We start from the raw sequence: 21744 nt of genomic DNA on the forward strand, positions 1-21744 counted from the left end.
AGTTATGCATGATTAAAGTTTAGGTGAACGGCTGGTAGGAGACGGACACCTTAAAATTCCATTTTAAAATATCATTTTAAAATTGATAGTTCATTTTCCTTTTGTGTTTCTGCTGTGTAGTTCGTTTCCTTTCAGAATGAATACGTAGACGCCATGTAGTTTGGGCATAAATTGTCCATATCCATGCATTGCTGTTTTCATTAAGGAATAACAGCACACGCGCATGGAGCGACGAGATTGTACAGCATATAATTTTTACTAAACCTTTGCTACAAAAAAGTTTTCAACACAAACTCCTTTACGAAACTTAAATTTTCTGTAACAGCTTTTGAATCAGGACTATTTTAAACTGGCGTCGCAGATTACATTATTATTATCATTATTATTATTGTTATTATTATTATTATTATTATTATTACTATTAGTGTAAACCTTTGCAAAATATAAATTTTGCAAACATGAACAGCAATAACACACAAAGTTTATATAAATAACACATTTGTTTCTTTATTAAAACGTTAACATTCACTCATTTTTGAAGATATATAAATATAAAGTTAAACATCTGACACAACAAACCAAGCGTCTCTATCAACAAGCAACATTAAATACTTCAACGTTTCGTTTGATTTTTTTTTTTTTCCAAAGCAGCCCTTATTTACAAATGTACAAAAAATGGTCCTCATTTTCCAGATTGGGTTTGTATGGCTTATTTTTCCTTTCACAACCACAATTTGAGAATGCTGAACAACGTAGATGGCACAGACAGAAGGTTCTTTCAGTTTTTCACGTTTGATTAAAGGTAACCCGTGTCAAGCCAAGTCGGAAAGCATGCTACTGGTGACCCAAAGCTGCTGTAATTACGAAACATAAAAATACACAACATAAATAACAAGAATCTAACAGATTGTACGCACTATGTAGGCTATACGTGTTTACATGGCTTGAATATGGGTACTTTTCCTTTAAGGAATTGGACACCGTTCTATTATTGGACAAGAATGGAAACTTAATCGTTCCCCCTTTTTTCATCAGCAACATATGGTAACTCAGTCCATGCGTCTGTTTTTCTTTCACTTTTTAAAAAGGAATATAATTGTATTCAAGAATGTTTGGTTAGTTCGACGAGGCTCTTCCTTTTGGGGCTACCAAGACTCTTCATAGAACCTGATAGATGGGGTTTAGATCGTGAGGAGGCTGAGAACAGTTGGTCGGGGACGGGACGGGTGCTCCTGGCTCGCTCGGGATGGACCCCTCTTGGGGGGAGCAAGGACTGCCATCTGAGCCTTCCTGGATGTGCAGTGCTGGACAGGTGGAGGTGTCTGTTGAAATTCGCTCCACGATGCTGGATAGGCAATCCAGACTGGAAATGACTGAGTTCTTGTTACTTCTGGAATCTGTAGAAAGATTATAAATGGTTCAGTCAATCAAGTAAATAAATACATAAATATCGCAATTTGACCAGATTCTTTTAATATTTTAGTTTTTATCCGCTATGAAATTTTGACTTGACAGTTTATCACAGATTACGGTTTATTACGTCAATAACATCGGTTTTGATAACTTTAGCCCTATTCGTTTTGTATTGTAGCATTAAGACTGAACTAGGTGAACTGAACTAAGTCCATCCTTTCAATAGCGTCATAAATGACCTGTCACGGGTGCGCGTTGTTTTTCATTCACACTCACCATTTGGTGTTTCGTTGAAGTAAGTGCTGTCGTAGCTGTTCCTTCTCCTTGAAGTGCACGGTGGGCCACTGAAGTCCATCTGAAAAATCACATAGTGGTAAGTTTTCGGTGCAAAACAGGAAGAATCTTCTGTTTGCAAAGCTAATGCCAAAAAATTCGCATCACTCATTACAATGTCTACCAGACAAATCCAGCATTAAAATCTATTATGCAACCGCGCATAATGTAATTAAATGCGTAACAGATTGTGCGCAACGGTATCTAGTTTCAGGTTGTTAAACTTTTTAAATAAATTAATTTAAGGAAACTTTGTATGATTAAGACTATATTGAGACAGCTGGTGTTTTCGGTTCATCTTATTATCACTTACCATTCCATCTGAGCAATTGGACCTCGGGCTGGATGCGTCAGAGTCGCCACTGTAGTGTTCCAGCACTGGGTAGTAGTTCTCGTCCTGCCCTCTGAGGAGGGACTGCAGGGACTCGATGTAGCTGATGGCATTTCTTAGAATCTCCACTTTGGGTAACCTCTGGTTGGGGTTCGTGGAGGTGCATCTTTTTAAGGTCTCGAAGGCATCGTTGACTTTGCTCAGCCGCCTCCTCTCCCGCATGGTGGCTGCTTTCCTGCGATCCGCGTTGGTGGTCTTCCTCTTGCAGGCTTTGCAAGCCCAGAGGAGACACCTGCCAGCCTGGTGGTGTCCGCTCGGTGCCCGGATGTGTTCGTCTTCGTTGTGATGGTGATCATCCGGCTTCAGGAGACCCACGTGAACGAGTCTCGGGTCCAGGTCCTCGAAGAAGTGCATGTCACTCGTGTTGAAGCAAGGGTCGTCATAAAAGTCGTCAGCAGAGGTGATTGGAAAAGGGATATCCGACAGCTCCATCGCTTTCTATTTCAAATTCCAGATCAACTTGTATTTGAAGTTGCCTCTGAAGTTTTGCCCTCTCTACGTTTTGAGGGCTGAACGAACAGAATCCGTGGAACTACTCGTTTTTTGGTTTTGTTATTTTAATTTTTACCAGAACGGTGATAGAAAAGTTAGATTTCTTCACAAGACGGCCTAATGAAACAGAGACAGTACGTGCCAGTTCCCGAGTATGGCTACTAATGCACCCTCTGGGTACCTGTTGCCGTTGTCAAAGTTCGGGCTGTATATATGTGGGCTTGCGAGTGGGGGCGTGTTTTTTTGTGTCAGACAGCTCTCCGGTTTGACCAATGGGGACGCCGAGTCCAGTCGGGGTCGCAGGGAGGGGTGTCACCCCAGCGGTACTTTGTGGATAATTTCACAGAACGTTCAAGAAACATGCTCAAGCTTTATTATACAAAAACAAAAGTAAAAACTATTGTTTAATAATTTCATATAAACGATCGTGGTGAATAACTTGATGCACATATTTGTCATTGACTGAATAAACTAGGACTTGCGTTCAATAGATATCCCATTTAAATGATTGTCAAGATCCGACTACACCATTCAAACACTTCGGTTTAGATACTTAAATGAAATGTCACACGAAAGGGAAAAAATAAAAATTCATTATCGTATTCATCATATCTTTTTGTTAATTTGAATGGTTTTACTTTATATTGTCAAAACCTAAAACAAACATAACCTACTCTTTATGTAGTTTATACAATTTTACGCTGAATATTAAGATTTGTCTTGGAAGTGGCAGTAAAATTTACTTCGTCAATATTACAATCCACAGAATATTCTTGATATTGAAAATAACAAGCCAAATAGCCTACATTTCACATAATAGAAGAAAAATGGACTCGATAGTCCTTAAAACTGTTTTTACTTAGATTTGTAAATGGCAAATCTGTCAGAAATTATATTTTAAGTATTCGTTTTGATAATTCATTCAAATTTAAAGATCTATTGATTATATAAATATCAAATTAACGAACTGAGCGTTCATTTAACACGCGACTAATTTTTATTAGTCAGTCTTAATTTTTAAAGATTTATTTTGCTATACCTCTGAAAGCAATATATAATTAGGCTGCTCATATTTTTGTATGTTAGCTTTAAAGCCCTAACTTTCACAAACGGCGACTCAGAGTTCTTATAGGTATGTGTAAATGCCTGATTTTGAATTATCATTAAGTAATTTGAACAGCTAATTATTAAAGTATAGATGAGGAGCCTTTCATATTCCAGGAACAATATCATGATTTGACTCCTCTTAGAGCGCACTTTAAAGCGCAAAGGAGATAGACAACCGCAAAACGCAAGCGTCATATTTGGAAAACGATAGATGGCGGTATTGAGTTGAGCTATTTTCCAAACTGCCTGAAATTACCAAGCCTTCTAGGCACTCGGAGATGTTCAAAATAATATAAACTAAAAAGAGAGAAGAAGCAGGATATTTTTGCAATTAGTCCTTTTCCTTATGCAACATATTAGCTGGGTCACAGAAAAGTGACGCATCAATGTTGTTAATAATAAAAGTACTTTCACAATAACAACAATAAAATTACAAAAAAAACAATAATAACAATTATAAAATAGAGATAAACTTATCAGCAGATAGTAATATGATTATATGACTATCTGCGTATGTCATGTCTACATACACTTGGATTTTGTTGGTATTAATGAATGTACAGGAATGTGAAATGAATCCAGTTGAATACTGAACTGATGAAATCCTAATTTAGGCTAATAATTTTCTAATCTTAAAACAACATATTAAATTCTCAGCATTTTTTGGCATGACAGTTTCAGGGCTTTTTCAGTATGTTTCTTTCAGAAATCATTTCTTGTATGTTTATTTGCTGTGAACCAAGCTTTCAAGAAAGACAGAGAAAGCATGAGGAATATGAGACCAACAGAGGAGTGTAGTACAACCATTATTAATATATCATACATATCATTAATGTAACAACAACCTTTAACAAAATCATTAACTTCCACAAGCAGTTTGCATAAGACATTGCTACAGCAGGAAAATTATTCCAGGGTACAGAAAATAAGCACTATTCTTTAAACTGACCAGATTTAGCATGGTGACAATTTATTTAGTGCTAAGGGATTTTAGTCCTTTTGAATGATGAAACATTTACATTTACAGCTAATTAAAACAATGGGACAACCTGTTCAATCAAGGGTGTACATGGACAATGGAAACCCCAGGTCTGCATGCAATAAAACCTGTTGCATTCTCTCTAACAGCCTCTTGAACTACTGTGTGGATCAAATAAATTAAGAGTGGAATAACACCTGTGTCTTGATTTTATCCCTTGGACTCAAATTAGAACTATACTAGTCACTAGAATTATGACTGTACACTTTAGGTAAGAAATTAAAATTTAAAACTATCTAAAACTATTTAAAACTAATTTCAAATGAATAGTAATAATAGCAATTATAAAGTCACAGTAGTGGTTTCATGAACATATTCTAACACAGTTGCAACATTCCACATGGTAATCATCCAGATAAGTGGAGTTAAAACAACATTCAGGATTCAATTAAATTTAATCACGATGTGCTTTCTCCTTAGCTTTGAGCAACAAATTGAAGCAGTTGAAGCATTTATTTAGTTAGTTTTTTATATATTATGAATTTAATCTGGTGTTCACAGAAGCTGATGAAAAACGTTCAAGCAACGAAAAAAGTAACTTGTCAATTATTACTTAAAGTTCATTGTGGTGATTTAAGAGACCATATCTGCCTTGCATACTCTTTTAAAGAAGAGAAAGAGTAAAGCACTTTCACCATAAGATAACTGTTGAACATTGCTACGTGCATTTGCCAGCACTTTTATGAAATTTTCCCCAAAACATGTTTTTCATAATATTTACAATCCTATGTGTTAAATTTTGGGCAAATAATAACAAAACAATATCTAACATACTGTCCCTTAAAACATAAGTGACAAGACAATGAAAATTGGTGGAATTTACAATTATTATTCATCTGAATCTTTGATACTTTGATCAACTGTTATCATGGAATTTAAAAATATGATGATTAAAAAAATAAAGTTATTATAAGCTTTAACTGTATGAATTCATAGTTTATCCAAGAGATTAACTACTTTTATTTATGAATGACAAGGTGAGTTGTGACATTATTTTGACATAAACCCAAGTTTACTGATAAAAACAGAATCATGCCCAAGCCCAAGACATAAAAAAGATAGAAGAAACAAAAGCATTATTCCCAAGCCATAGTTTACCAGCAACAATTCACCTAAAATAGCTGTGGCTGTCATAATATACATCCATATCAGAACTGTGTAGCTCAAGAATACTCAGGCCTGGACTTTGAGTTGGTCCACAAGAAATGACTGGATTTGTACCCTTATAGACTATAAAATACCAAGCTAGTTGACAAAAATCATACCAAAACAAACCAACAGGGAGGAAGTCGGTTGGCAACAGTGGGCAGATTTCATTTGCTGTAATGGAAGCTGAATAAAAAAACTGTCAAAATCATCTCTTGGGGTTGTCAGGACATGTCAGGGCAAGAGTACTCGGATACTGCTTAGCTCGTTCTGACACTGGCCAATGAGGTAATCTCAGAAGCCTCTGGTGCTGTCATTAGCACAGCCTACTTCCTTGTCGTTGATCAGAAGGGCACCCTGTACTTTGACCCTGGGCACGACCAGCTGTTGACCACAGTTCCACCACAATGTCCACCACATGCCCCCGAGTCAGCACCAGCTCAAGAGCCTGGATACTGACACCAAAGGGCCTCAAGAAAACAAGGGAACTACTTCCACCAGGACAGCTTCAGGGTTTCAATGAATGTCTGCATGAGCTCGCATCTATCGCATGATAAGTAGGCATTTTCAGTTCAGTCACGAAGTGTCAAAAATGAAGAAAGTGACATATAAAAAGGACAAATGCAAACTGACAGACTCACTATTTTGATTGAAGAGCTTTGCAGGAAAATATTAAATGATAGCATGATTATTATAGTTACTAATATTCCAATTTGTGCGTGAACTATGTAAGAAGGAGTGTTTTGTTGAATGTATATTTTTCTATTATTATGCATGCTTGTATGTTTTAACAGTTAACAAGGTGTCCCAAATTACCGATGATGGATCTATTGCAGTGCCTCAGGATTGATTTAACATGACTCATAAAACAGGCAGAGAAAGATAACATAGTAAAACAGCAACACCACATTGTACATCTGGTTGTACAATTAATGCACTGTCCTTCCGTTCTTGCATTAATCTCCCCGATTTTCCGGAACTCAGACGTAATGTACACCCTGACTGGCATTAGAGCCCAGATCCTCGTAAAGCCAGGGGGTTTACATCCACCCCGTCCCTCTCACATTCAGGTCCCTTAAGAAGGTCAGCTCGCTCACATTTTGTAAAAAAAAAAAAAAGGGGGGGGGATTGTGATAGCATGCCGAAAACAGGCAGCCTTGTTCCTGAGAGATCACAAAATACAGTTTTCCTCTGGAGGAAAAAAGGGGAAATTTGAAGACAGAAATTCAGAAAGTAGGCAAATGTAAGTTTTGCAAGACACATCTTGCATTTTGTGCTGCCTTAGTTTTTGTATCATGTACAAATGAATTCGAACACCCTTGCGGAAATACTGATTTTTTTTTTGGAAATACTAGACAGACAAGACAGACAAGACAGTCTGTGTTTAGCTCTGTGTGGCGGGGGTGGGGCTGCGCCTTGACCAGGCTGGTCAGGTCAGGTCACAGCTGTGACATGTTCTCTTGCGGTCAGAGGTGTTACCTGGGGTTCCTCATTACAGTGCTGTGCCCTGCGTTCCTTCAGGTAGTCCAACACGGCCTCGCCCACCTCCTCCTGTACTGTCTCCAGCTCCTGACGGAAAAACACGACCACGCTTGGCAGGACAGTGGCATCCTGCTCAAATATCTTGGCCTGTCAGAAATAGAATCGTATGGTTAATGAAGCCAAGCTTGATTATTGTCCAGGCACTTATGCCGCAGCAACATATTAGACCTGCACTGACACCAATGGAGCTTCCATAACTGTAACTCTTCCAGAGTCAGAGTATACATAAATCTGTGTGAAATTTCAAAGAAAGGGCTCTTTGAAACGGTAAGGGCTGAAAGGGCTTAAGCCAGACAACTGCTTCAGTGTAGGCTAGCTACCGTGATAACTGCTTTAGAGGTAGAGTGACTTCAGGTATGATCTCTGGAGGAGCAGTTTAGTTCTGATAAACAGAATCAATGCCTGTACACCTTAGTATTTTACGTAGCAATGTAATCATATTTCAGAATGAAATTATCGCTGTCAAAGTTTATGGTGTGCTGGGTATTTTTAGTACTGTTTGTGTATGAGTACAGGCATTTAACAGTACCATTTCGTACAGACCCTCTCTAGAGTTTCAGCTGTGCTAAAAGCGGCAAGAATCCTATTTTTAATTCACAGATATGTTCTCCGCGAAAAAAAAAGTGAAAAAGAAAAATCCGATTCAATAAAATCAATTTTAAACTACAGCTAGGGCACGTTGCCACAGCTAATAAAAAAATAATAATGATAATGACAGAATCTGGAGGGTACCCCTTTGAAATATATTTTAGTATTTTTAGTCAGTTTTCTATAGGATAGCCTATTAGGATTTCCGGGAGATACCACTTCACGCGATCCCTGGACACTGTTTGTGGTCCTGAAGATGAACCAATGTGATTTTAATGTTTTGTCTGATGTCCCAGACATACTTAAAATTTGCTGACATGATTTTTAAAAACACGGAAAACCGAAAGTCGCAAACTTGCATTCTCTACTTTTGTTGAATGTCGAGATAATTGCAGATTGACTTGAAAACTAAATAATTACGTTAGAAAAACAGTTCATATACACGAAAGCATCCTATTTTACAGGTCTTCATGATCTGCGCCCAAAGCAAAAAGTACCGAAATGCTGGATTACGAAGAGAAATTAAGTTAAACTGAAGGCACGACATCAGAATCCCTATACAGCATTGTACACTGACAGATAAACGAAAATCATCGCCATCTCCATCTGCAACTTTGTAAGCATTTATTGTTATATCGGCTGATAATTAATAGAGAGCTGCGTCCTACAAAAACTCCATATAAATCATGGAAAACAATTTCTGGAAAAGGAAACTGCTCTGAATGAATGTGATTTCTGTAAACAGCGTGAACATTTCTTAAAAGCGCGCTAAAAACCTCTGTTGCTACACTTCCTAATTATTTTGTTGCTCTTAAGATCTTGTAAATGAACATTCCCATGCGTATCTTATGTAAATAAGAAAATACTGTAATACGCCGTAACATTTGTTGCATGTATTAACTTTAAAGTAAAAACACATCAAAAATTATGACAGTGATATCTAACATGCTTGATGCACCCAGGCTGATTTTGCCACCCTTTTGATGGCTCTGCGTTTAACAGAAAATACAGTAACTTATTGTTCTGTTGAAGATGTGTTCTCTCTGTCTAAGACTCGGAAAGGAAATAAACTGTTGAATTCGCACATGGAGAAAAATTATGATCCGAGCGGTTATTATCCTTTTTTTGTTAACTCCTGCTGTTTATTTTAGCATGCATCAGACTGTGAAGTGAACAGTCTAAGTTTACTTCCTTTTCATTTGTGTGATTTATCTATCAGTGTCACTGAGATAAATTGCTTTGCACATTGCTGCAAACAGTTATATCCCTTTCTTACAGTGAACCCCTGTGATTCTCCTGCTCTTGCTTGTGATGGTGTAGCCATTCCAATATGCCGCACTGGGATGTCCCAGCAGCAGAGGGGTGTGATGAGGTTCCACTTGTCCAAGGTTATGTCTCTGGGGCTCTCAGGTTTCCCTTGCCCCCTGCGCTGCTGCTGTTTTCCCCGTCCCGGATGACAGACGCGAGGGTCTGGGGGCTCCTGAGGGGCCAAATTGGCCTGGTAGGAAGAAAGGGGAGTCCACCGTCCGGGCCTGAACAGAGGTTAACAGGACTTGCACCCTGACACGACCCCATGACTTTGGGGGCACGGAGGTAATCACCCTGACTGGACTGTGTGTGTCACAAATCAATTTATGAATGAGGAAACGTGCTTATTCAGCAACATTTAATTCTTTTTGATGAGTAAACATATTCATATCATATCACATATTCTGATCATTGAAAATTAATTTTGATCTTTGCAAATTCATTTTTCAAGAGCAGTGATTTGAAGGTCATGGACATCAACAAAAGCCATAGCCCTTCGCTACATACCCCCCAAATATTATTACATATTGAGATAAAAATGGCAAAAAAAATGGATTTATTGGCAATAAAATAATACTATAAACAAAACAAAAAGTGTCATTCACTCATACATACATTCACACATTGAGGCATACACTGCAAAGATTGCAAGCTGATTTAAGCAGCCATCTCTTTAATCTAGAGGCTATAGCCCATGACAAAACCTGCCACACCAGACTTTCTGGTGACCACACTATTTCTTGCACTGATATAAGGAATCGCTACATTCAAGCAATCAGAACAAAACCATTTGGTGCAGCTTTGCCCATTGCACTCACATTGGCACACACCTGTGGCTGAGCTAACGAAAAGACCAAACTCTGGACTTCCGTGTTGGCCTCGTTCTGGTCTAGACCCGAGGTATTAACGTGGCACATTTGTTGTAATTGACCTTTGTGACCCTGCAGGCGAATCCCACGGGGGGAATCCCGCCTTTGCCTTGTTGTGCAGAGGAACGTAGCGGTAACGAGGAGAGAGATTCCCCTCTCCGGGACTGCGGTGGCAGGTGGCTCTCTCTCTCGCTGTTTGGGTCAGCGCACTGTCCCGGCTCCAAGCCGAGATGTCAGCGTTCTGGATTCAAAGCAGCAGGGCCAGCCGTGATACTTGGCCCACTGATGTATACATTAACCAGACTGGCAATCCTGCTCAGTAGGGTGCTACAATACAGTGCCTTGGGGCCAGAAAGTGGTCTTGTCCTCAGGCTTCTACTGGAGAAATGCAAGATGTTAATGACTAAAGTAAGAGTAAAATGATAATGTTCTAGATGCCCTGCCGATTGGTTCTTTGGGCCAGGATGGCCATGTGCAGCATTGATTGTGAAAAGCAACCATTGCCACAACAGTCTGAGGGCTACATTCAGACAGTCTCCTTTGTCACATTTCCTTTCCTCATGTAGCTTCTAACCTACCAGTGTCCTTCACCCCTCCCCCTACTCAAAATCCCTTGCACTGTAGTTGATAGCCATTTATGACTGAGCACTGAATCTAAAACAAAACTGTGCTACACCTCCATTTGTCTCTTATTTGTCCTGTGTCACTGTACATAGGTGCTTATTGACAAAAAACACTAAGGATTGTCTCTGTATGTAATGCAAAATTGCACATCTTGCAAGACCCAGTCATATGGCGTGGGACTATTGTGTTGACAGGCCAAAACTTTATCATCATATACAGTATCAATGCCATTTCTTTTTTTCCTTCTAATTGACACATTCTTAGTGTTCCACATACCACTGCTAAATTGATTTAAAAAAAAAAACCTCCTACCCAACATTTAATAATTTAACAATTACAATGTAACAATTAACAATAACAATGTGATCACTTACAGTGATATTCATACTGACCATACAATCCTTAAATTCAGAACACGTGTCAAAGAGAAAAAAAATCAGGTTATTATATAGTTTTTCCTGACGGGGAGTGGAAAAAAATCCACAAGCACATATGGCATAACACTCCTTATCCTACATGCACACACACGCGCACACACACACACACACACACACACACACATGCACACAAATGCACGCACACATACACACACACACATGCATGCACACACACACACACACACACGCACACACACACACACGCACTGTGTGAGGCTCGGGTCTGGGGCTAACAGGCAGGGTGTCTCCCTTCACACCTGCTGTAGTGCGTAATGACGGCAGGCGCTCTCCGCGGCCGGCCACTACAGCACGGGCATTGTGCTGTGGCACTGTCCAGCCGGGGATAGCATTACACACGGCTTGCAGCTCGGGTTACACCCTCGCGGTGTGGACAATGGGCAATCGCCGAGCTGGACATGAGAGTGCGAGCGTGCCTTGCGCCTTGTGCCGCAAGCAACACACAGGGGATTACCGTTGGGACAGCGTTTGTAGATTTCTCTAGTGGTTTTCATGCTGTGTCCCTTCATTTGATGGCTAGAAAACTAGTTATTGAAAGTGAATCAATATTTTAATTTTAGACTTCTCTCTTTTTTTTACCAAATAAATGCCATTTGGTCTGAGGTCAGTGCAACTCTGACAGCATCATCTCTACCAGTGTGTTGCACTACAGATGACTGCAGGAGCACTGATCCTGGATAGGTACTGTGCACAATGTATCCAGGTGACTGCAGGGCTACTGTTCCAGAGTCAGTGCTGCACACACAGTAGACAGATAAAGGCAGGAGTACTGACCCTGAGTGAGTTCTGTTCATAATGTATAACAAAACTGCAGGAGTACTGAGCAAGCACAGCTTACTTGGGGTGTAAACCTCTGGCTTAATAATAATGTGGCGCAGCATCAATAGCTAAGCAACGATAGAACATATTGGGACATATCTAAGAATTCACTTCAACAGGATGCAATGTAATTCCATACAATACATTCTAATATAATATGATTCAAAATAACCTTAAAATTAATCTATACTTTATAGAAATGCAGAGTGTGTAAGCAGGAGCTCATTGTCTGCCATTGAAGTACTGTAAGGCTCAATGAGCCTTTCACTAAATGCTCACAATGCTCACTAAATGCTGTTTTTTTCCCATTCACACTCAGCTCACATAATGTGCACCAACAGCTCCTACAAAAATGTACAAGTTTCAATGAGTCCATTTACTCTACATTTAGCCCAATTGCCTGGTTTGCTTCCCTGAGCAGTGCAAATCAGAAATAATTAAACAGTATAAACCTCAATTAATAACTAGATGGTAGGTCAGTCTCAAAGAAATCTATGAACGATACAAATAAATGGTGCCTAGTTTCACACCGATCTCCATAACTCTTATTAATATTTATATTAAATTATGAGCCCCATATTATTTCAGTCTATTAATTTAAATGTACTTTTAATTTATAACAAATGAAAATTAACTGAATAAAAATATGAAGTTGAATTAAATGTTGAATTGAATTACAATTATAAAAATTACAATTATAAAAAGTAAGACAATGTTTGTCACATGGTATATTAATTAACAATATTTTATAAACTATACCAGGGTTTTGATCTACTTTTCTGTGTTAATATTGGTATTAGCATCAGTAATAGACAGAATATGGCCTCTTTTAGATTGACAGGACTTCAGCCATGGAACAATGGATGCATTTTAAGAGAGTTAGAAACTGAGAATTAGCACAAAAGTTGGGTCTTTTTTCCCAAATTGTCTCAAAGGTGTCAGAAAGTTAATGGAGTGGATGGTGTTGTTCCGTGGAGGCCGCCTGCATCGTTTCTTTAATTTTGTCTCTGGTTTGTACATCTGTGGAAACACATGCTGTGTGTGCTGTGTTGGGCTGGGGAGCTTGGTGTAGTCCTGGGCCAGGCTGTTGAGAAGCGCCGTATGATTCTACACCGGCTCACTGTCGGATCACACAGCCATCCCACAGTGAACCTGCAAGCACGAGCAGATTGGAAGGCTTTGGCGATGGCCACTCTGAAGCCAGCTCTTTCACAAGTCGCCGTGAATGGTGTGAAATCCGATCATATCGCCGGAGATTAAAGCACGGACATCTGTTGGTCGGAGCGGCCTTTAGTTTTCACTGAAACAGCCAGACTCCAGAGTCCACTAAGTGTTGTTTGAAAACTCTAAATTGAACCGCTTTGAAAGCTGAAACTAAAAGCTTAGAGAGCAGGAAATGTGCAGAGGAGACAAAAAGAAAGAAAGAAAAAAAAACAGAATTGAGTGTATAAAGATTCATTGCCCTGTGTTCACTTTGTTGGGTGAAAATTTGAAAAGTAATAACTCATTTGACAAAATAAAAGCTTGGCTACCCTCCCATGAAGTCAACGTCTGTAATTATTCATCTTTTTCTGCCCCTCGGATGAGTCTTGTTTGAGGAGGTTAAACCCAAATGATGAAAGCTGTCAGTCATTGACAGGTCCTGTTTAATGGCAACGCTAAGAAGGCCGCCTGTGGCTGCCTGCACAGCTGGGAAATGTATCAGCGGTCTCCGCTTTTACCAAGGCCAACAGCTGTCTAATGAGGATGCTCTGTAATGCCATCAGCAGACCTCAGCTGAGATCCATGCGCCGCTAATTGCGCTCTGAGCAGGGGAGAGAGCGACAAGAAGGAGGAAAAAAAAAAAACACAATTAATGATCATAACACGGAGAGCCTCTCGTTTCTCGTTTTCATCGACCTTCGGGTTTCATTGCAGGTATGCGATACCATCCCTGACGCTGTCTGCTCCAAAGCAGCTCTCGTTATGTGAGGCTTTATGGTTGTGTCAGGTTTTGAGGGCGCTCTTCAACATTTCATGAGAGTTTTGTAGATGGGAGAGAGGTGCTGTTAAACTTCTGACACTTCTACACTTTTTTTGAAAAAAAAAAAAAGAAAAAAAAAACCTGTTTTAAACCTGTCAGCTAAAACACAGCAAGAACATGTATTTGGGCAAAATCCTGGAGAGTCCCCACAATGCCCTTGTGCCACACTCTAATTCCACAGTGTGCAGCTGGAATGCTCTCCTCTTATTAAAAAGACAAATATAGTCTGCTGTGTTTTAGCATGTAATGCAATTTACTGAGTTATGCAGCATAAATGGAACAATGATGAGTTGAAATGCCACTTATCTTGATGCTGTCACAAAGTTAATGGCCTGGGCAGTGTTGTTCCATGGAGTCAGTTGGTATGAGATGGATTAGTAACCCAGTTTATATTTAGTTACTTTTCTCAACCCAACATTCAGCTGCAAGTATACACATGAGATGGGGTGTGAGGGGTCCTCTGAGTACCCAGAGAGCATCAAATACCTCCCTGTGATGAAACATTGTGTGATTATCCTCCCAGGATCAACATCTCACGCCGGTGTCTCAGAGAGGGAAGAGGTGCGAAAGCCGCTGAGCTGAGCGCCAAGGCGGGGGTGTCGATATCAGCAGGATTTCTTCACAGATGAGGTTTCGGTTCTGTTTCAGATTCTGTGAATAGTGATGATCAAAATGATACCGCCTGAAAGCGATCACAGTGTCCTGCTTACCGGTGTTTTTTTTTTTTCTTCTGGCTCTCAAGTAACACCTATCGCTAAGTCACCACGACTCTACACTCTATTACACTGTCAACTTGAAATCATTTTTCTTCAGGCACACAGAACTTGCTCATGTTTCCTTTCCTTTGCATGTAAAATACAACAGGCCCTTTGGCTTTGGAATCATTTGGTTTCACATTTTTGGCCTTTGAAATATTCAACCCTGTGATCGCGCCATTGGGGACTTGGTTCTTATTTGTTGAGGGCTCTTGTTAAGGTTTTCGCCATGTTTTTTGGAGCAATTACATTCTGAGTGAAAGATGACCTTCCTCACTATATGTGGGGTCTTGTCACTACACCTACAATACAAGAGAGCCCACTAAGACATGGCTGTGCTGGCACAAATGAGCATCGAAGTATATCATTTCAGGGTGACTGACAGCCCTTGGCCTGAACCCATTCAAAACCACTCCATTCATCAGTCCTGAAGTACAGTACTTACAACCACAAAAAGCAAGATTGGCTATTGCAGTGTTGGTTTGACCATGAACAATAACAGCAAGAAACAAACAGGTAGCAGGTGCCCCTGTGTTGTGTTTGCAATATGATCCACCCTGTGTGTCACAAGAGAGAAGGAAACCTATGAGGGGGCAAAGCAGAGACAGGAAGACCTCTTCAGGGGTGGGGGGCAATGGGGGCACACGGTGGGGTCTGGAAGGGGGCACCCAGCCATTTAAAGGCCAATGTAATTCTATGAGATACACGGTGGAAACCAAACACTGCCTAAGCATCTCCCTCTCAGCAGTTGGTGGTTGTTGTAGAGGAGCTTGTGGCACCGGTGATTGCTGTGATCCACCCCGCCCCGTCCCCAGGGATCTCCACCTGAATAACTAAGGCCTGACCGTAGATCAGAGGTGGGCATTCCTCTCCTGACAGTGGGGTATGGCCTTGGGGTGGGCTCTGTACTGCGTCACATTGCCCCTCATGTGAACACCCACTTTTAAGAGGTGCCCCTTACAATAACACAAACATAGGGGTATAACCCCCCCCCCCCCCTTTCAGGCCACCCAGAGACAAGGGGTGAAGACTGTCATTAACACTGAATATGGCTCCAGTCTATTTTATTCTTCTAAATGTGATATGCAGGAGATTACATCCACATGATTACTCCATTGATTCTCCTCATTCCCTTTTATGCAAGGACACTTGTATATGTGAATTTGAGAGGACAAAGTAGTGAAGGGTTTTGCTTGAGTTTGCTTGGAGGAGTGAGGTTCACACCCGGTACATGTGATTTTGCCTCCCTTTCATAGCCATACTGTATGTTGTGTTCTGCGAAACAGGAGCAGCCCTTTTGTGTCCTGAGCAGATTCACATTTGGTCCTCACAGACCCAGCGTTTGCTTCAAAAACACATGGGAACGCATGTGAAATTCTGATGAGCTTTATTACGCCGCATGCTCCACCACAGCGTGAGGAAAGACAGCCAGGGTGTATAACTAGGCTCTCTGTGTGGTCTCTGCACACCACCCCCCACCCCCGCACCTCAGCCTCAAATCCCCACTCACCCCACCCCTCTCAGCTCAAGCAGAGTTGATATTACGGAGAACCCAAACGGAGCTGGGGAAACGAATAAGTAGGACTTGTACTAATAATAATGCATCCGTGTCCAGCTTCTAGTGGCAAAATCCTGAACACTGCAAGGTCTGAGCCTTGGGGAGGTCGGTTTGAGGCTTTCTCCTGGGTAGCTGCAGTATAGAATCTCAGTCGTGAACTTTAGCCCACGGTGCGCACCATTCATCTCCATTAGCTCATGCAGTAAGTTTTTCTGCACTCACCTATTAAGCTCATTCGCTGTAATTGTCTTACGGGATTTATTTTGCTTTTAGTTTCTACCATCTGCTTAATTACAGGACTTAAAGAGCCAAATCGTTGAAACCTTATTCTGCCAGAGTGCCCATTTTCCTAAAGTTGTTTCATTTTAAAAAATTTTAACTAAGCAATTAATGAAACTATGCTGTACTACACATAACTTGCAACAAGTCTCCCTGGGCCAGTCTTATTATCCCTGATAGTCGTAGTATCTGGCCCAAATTTGTTGTGGGGCAGTAACCTTCTTAGGTGAAAAGCAATTAACAGAACAAAGCCCCCTGTCTGCCCCAGGTTACTACTGTAGAACCAGTTCTAAAGTTATGTGTTATGAACTTTCAGCTTCTTGCACAATTATATGTTGCTGTCATTTAATAAAGTCAATTCTCTGGCAACCAAAATGGAAAATAAGTTTCCCTGAAGAATACAAACAGGATGGCATGATGGAATGTTGCCTGTACAGCAGCCCCCTCAATCAGAAGATGCAAACCTTCTCGGCTGTCAGAGGCAGCGGCAGCCAGCAGCAGGAGTCACCTCCGTCACAAACTGTGCCTGAGCTGTGGCCACAGTGACGCAATATTTTTCGTAAACACCCGGGCTTTGATCTTGCCATGTCACAGTGCGTCCCTGGCAGGGGACCGCAGGACACCCACACGGAGACGCGACCGGGTTGAGCGGGACGTTAACAGGCTGAGCAGTCAGGAGCTGCAGGTCTCCGGGGGCTCACAAAGGCAGCAGGTGTGAACGCGACACTGGGGACACTCCGGCTGGGCTAAATTTAGTTCAGGTGGCCAAAGTTTGGGCCCGGCAGGTATTAAAAATGTCTCTTTCTTGGGTGGTAAACACAACTTCTCTTGTCTTTGCCCCCACTCTTGGTGGTCTAAGTTTGCTACATTTTTGCGCCCTGCAAATGGCTAAAGTAATTAGTCTTGTGCTAGATGTTGACAAATATCAACAATCCACTTGGTTCCCATTTGAACAGTTGAGGCTTGTGGATGAAATTCCTGCCTTTTGTGGGTCTATGCCAGCACATTGGCAGTGACAGATTCTGGCTTGTGTATGTATGCATCTCTCAATGTACTTTTTCACAGGAGTTACCGAGGTAACAGTAACTACACCTTAATGTAACATTATAGACAGAGCATCAAGAAAACTATCAGTCATGCTTAACAATGTAACAAATCACAAAGCCACTAGCATTGGTAGAAAAATTGCAAAACCCTTTTTGCAGCAGGTACACTGCAATTTCATAGGCAGTGTGAAAAGATTGACTACAATATGGAAAACCAATGGAAATTGAGCTCACAATAATGAAAATGTAAAAAGCCACTGTCAGATGTTGGCACTGAATTCGAGGAGAACAAAACCAGGGGACCTCACAAATATGTCCAAAAATGCCCCCCTGTCATCACAATTTTCCTGCACTGGCATAGGTTGAGGTAACACCAGACCTGTTCAACAGGTGGTCTTAAATGAACCTGACACTCAACGGTAATCTTGAAGGCTGGTTACCATGTCAGTCATGCAAATCCTGCTCCCATTGCATTCAGCTCTTCAACTGGGCAGTGGTCTTTGGGATGTCTAATGTTTCTGACACCACACGTTTAGAGGTTGCACCTGACAGCCAGCAAACAAACAGAATCATCTTGTCCTTGGCGAAGATCAAGAATACCATACAAAGTGTGTGGGACGGGTATATGCTGATTGATGTCACATACCCAAAAGTGGTGGGGCCAAAAAAGTGTTTTGGCAAGGGGAGAAAAGCACTGAGGCACTGTAGAAAGTGAATGAGAAAAAGGAAAAAAAGTATGAAAAAATTTGAGTGTGCAGAACAAGGCTCTGGGAGAATACTCACAAAGAAATTTTTTCATGTTTGCAAGTTGACGTTGCCAGCAAGCAGTCCAGTCCAGTCCTCTGTCATTAAGATCACTACACTGCTTGTCTCTGCCTCCCTGCAATGCCCACACTACCGGCTATAACTGCTGATTCTCATCTACAGCAATAAAATACAGGGATATGACCAGAACAGCATATGAACACCCCCCCCCCCCCCCAGCCCCAAATGGCCTAAATATGTTGTTCACAACTCACAAATATGCATGAAATCAATTCAAGGACTTTTCAAGTCCTTTCAACACTGTCTCAGAGTCCATAAAACTGGTGCTGCAATCCAAACATATGCTATTACTATTTTCTTTTTTTCTATACTATAACCCACTCAGCATTCTGTAGTGCAGTGCTTAACAGTAGTAGCGATATGTTCGTTTCGTTCCATTATTTCCTCATGAAGCAGCTGCCCGTTGGTTGAGCTGCAAATATTTATATGGTACCAGTTTATATCACTATTATGATCTGCATGATTTCAAATTCAGAACATACACACAACATTCAGATGCTTACAAAAGCTTCTTTACATCACTGACTTTAGGCTTCTTCAAAACTGAATAATATGTATTGCCCCATAGGATTATGAACAAACCATGCAGATACAGGGCAGCCATTACCCCTTCACCTCCGCATTCCGGCCTGCTTTTAGGAGGTCTCGCCTTATTACGCTGAGTTACTTATTTTAAAATTTCCCATAGAATTCTTAATTGTAGCTTCAAGCGTGGCTGTGACAAAAGCAGTGGAAAAGCACTTTCCATCAGAAATAAAAGAGGCAGCTTCAGCGTTTATAGCAGGGCGATAAAGTTACTGTGTTAATTCCAACTGCTAGGATTCCAGTAAAACTGGGGCATCGGGTTACATGTGTTTGCAGGATGCACTTCGAATTCAACAGGCAATAAAGAAAATTGCGCTCCAATCCGCGCACTGATTATTTTTCAAGGGAAGAACTATTATCAATGATTCCCACTCTCCCACTTTTCTCCAGTATTAAATGTTTATTACAGTCCACTGTACATTCCGCTGTATTTTTCTAAAGCTCTCAGCTATATACAAATTATATTGTCCTGCACTACACCTGACATATAACCTATTCTTTTCAGTTACCGAAAGATAATTACAGAAACATTGCAGTTTTAGGCTGAATACTGGTGATGTAAAGAAGGGAAAAGCAAAAGGAACTGAGTGAGGTCATGATTTTGTCTCTTAACCAAATCATGTTCAAAAAGCTCTTTTTCCCACAAAAAAAAAAAAATCAAGGGCATGTTTGAGTAGAAAACTTTGGCGTGCATGAGCAGCATCATGGAGTATATCCCTATCACCACCTGCCCGGGCTTCCAAATCTCTCCCAACTGGCCACAATTACACACAGGCTTTTCAGGAACGGTAGTTTGAAATGGTTCTGGCACATAAAAGCAAGTGGACTGCATTAAAGGAATTGGCACTGCTTTGTGAAGTGAAAGACTTACCATTGTTTTCTCAAAACAAAATGATTTAACTTTAAAAAAAAAAAAAAAAAGGAATGTGATTGCCGTTCTGTAGCTGGAGAGTATGAAACAGTAGCTGTGGAGGTCCTGCAGAGAAGGAGATTGATCATTTAGCCTTGGTTTCTGAGGATTCTTTTCCTGAACTACTGTGTACCTTGTGATAGGGTCCATTTGGCCCATGTCACATTCTCTATCACAGGATTCCAAGCTACATAGCTCATTAGTGGAACCTCTCTGAGTTTCAGCAAACAATAGTATCTTTTTTAAAAGAACCCTTTTAAAAATCTGAATTAAAACCTGAATTAAACTGAAACATCATTCACGTCTTTAGTCTTCAGTTTGATCAGATATCCTGCACACATGAGGCATTTGCACTGCAGCGGCTGACTGGTTATTTCCACAGAGCATCAGGTGTGGGTTCACGCTGTCCCCTCCGCCGTAACGCCGGGCATAATCCTCCCAGTTTTGCTCTCGCCGCATTGTTTCCTGGTGCGGTATTGAAAAACCACATGCTGAGCTTTTCCTGCTCCCCGGATTTAGAGAACTCCAGCAAATAATCCACGGTCCCACAATGATGTAAAACATTAAATATTGTTTTAAGTATCGGAGGCGCCGTCCTGCCTGCATGGTACTTATTGCGGGCACCGTGCCAGCTGGTTTATTGGCACCGATCTTGTAAAACAAAGCATGCCCACTCCGAGGGAACAAAGCACAAGCTGGGACAATCAGGCCCAAATGATGAAAGACATGGAGAGGCTGTGATGTCCTGCCACGCTGTGACCGGGGCCCTGCTGGCTGGCGCTCTGTGATCGGGGAGGCTTTTACTCCACTGGCAGTTCCCTTTAGGCCCAGTCTTCCCTCACTCTCTGCTGGCTGTGAGATCTGGGTTCATCACACCTGGTTTAGGGCTGTGGTGCAGTTGTGCTGCACCACATTCCTAATCTCAGCCTCCAACCAAACCCATGAGCAGATTTCTCTATAGTTATATACAGTACCAGTCAAAAGTTTGGACACACCCACTCAAAACTATGAAATAACACAAAGGAATTATGCAGTGACCAGAAAAGTGTTAAACAAATCAAAACTCTTATATTTTAGATTCTTCAAAGTAGCAAAAAAAAATTCAAGTGTTTAAGCATCACTCAAAATGTCTTTGAATGCATGTTCCCCATTATCTTAATCAGGTGTGTCCAAACCTTTGACTGGTACTGTATATATTAATGTTATGTATTCAATATTTAGACAAAGCTTTGAGCTGTGAATAGTCATAATGATGACTCAGCTACTTTTTCATTGGGTGTCCTTGTGCTACAAGTCATATTATTACATAGGCATAAAAATACCCAGCTGTGTTATATCTCTGTGCTGTATCTTTTTTACTTCTAAAATATGGGTTGATTGTAAATAGGCATTTTCATTGTTTCACCAACAGCAGCTCCATGTACTTTCAGTAAATGCTGTTCACTGTCATGGTGTGATTTGTGGGTGTGATGAACTCAAATGTGATTTTGTAGCTCATCATCATCATCATCATCATCATTGTGTGAGAGTGTCCACAGTGCTGAGTGAGATTAAGTTGCTACCTGACTGTGGGGCTCCCTTCAAGGGCCCTCTTCACACACAATCCCATCAGTCACGCCACTTTTACCCTAGTTTCC

At 40.9% G+C, this 21744-nt stretch overlaps 1 protein-coding gene across 1 annotated transcript; it reads right to left on the reverse strand.

The window, feature by feature from the left end:
* Positions 1-485: 485 nt before the first annotated feature.
* On the reverse strand, positions 486-2800 carry LOC118787812 (myoblast determination protein 1 homolog 2-like). The gene is made up of 3 exons (XM_036543504.1): positions 2060-2800; positions 1690-1768; positions 486-1397 (listed from the first exon to the last, which is right to left on the reverse strand). Exons 1-3 carry the CDS (start codon positions 2567-2569, stop codon positions 1159-1161), a joined length of 828 nt encoding a protein of 275 aa, XP_036399397.1. The 5' UTR covers positions 2570-2800; the 3' UTR covers positions 486-1158.
* Positions 2801-21744: the final 18944 nt, after the last annotated feature.

This window comes from Megalops cyprinoides, chromosome 13, assembly GCF_013368585.1.
Source record: "Megalops cyprinoides isolate fMegCyp1 chromosome 13, fMegCyp1.pri, whole genome shotgun sequence".
Classification (NCBI taxonomy): domain Eukaryota; kingdom Metazoa; phylum Chordata; class Actinopteri; order Elopiformes; family Megalopidae; genus Megalops; species Megalops cyprinoides.

Coding starts and splice junctions, on each gene's coding strand:
- LOC118787812 (XM_036543504.1), bottom strand. CDS start 2,569: ATGGAGCTGTCGGATATCCCTTTTCCAATCACCTCTGCTGACGACTTT. Junction 1,769..2,059: donor CCAATTGCTCAGATGGAATG/GTAAGTGATAAT, acceptor GTGATTTTTCAG/ATGGACTTCAGTGGCCCACC. Junction 1,398..1,689: donor CTTCAACGAAACACCAAATG/GTGAGTGTGAAT, acceptor ATCTTTCTACAG/ATTCCAGAAGTAACAAGAAC.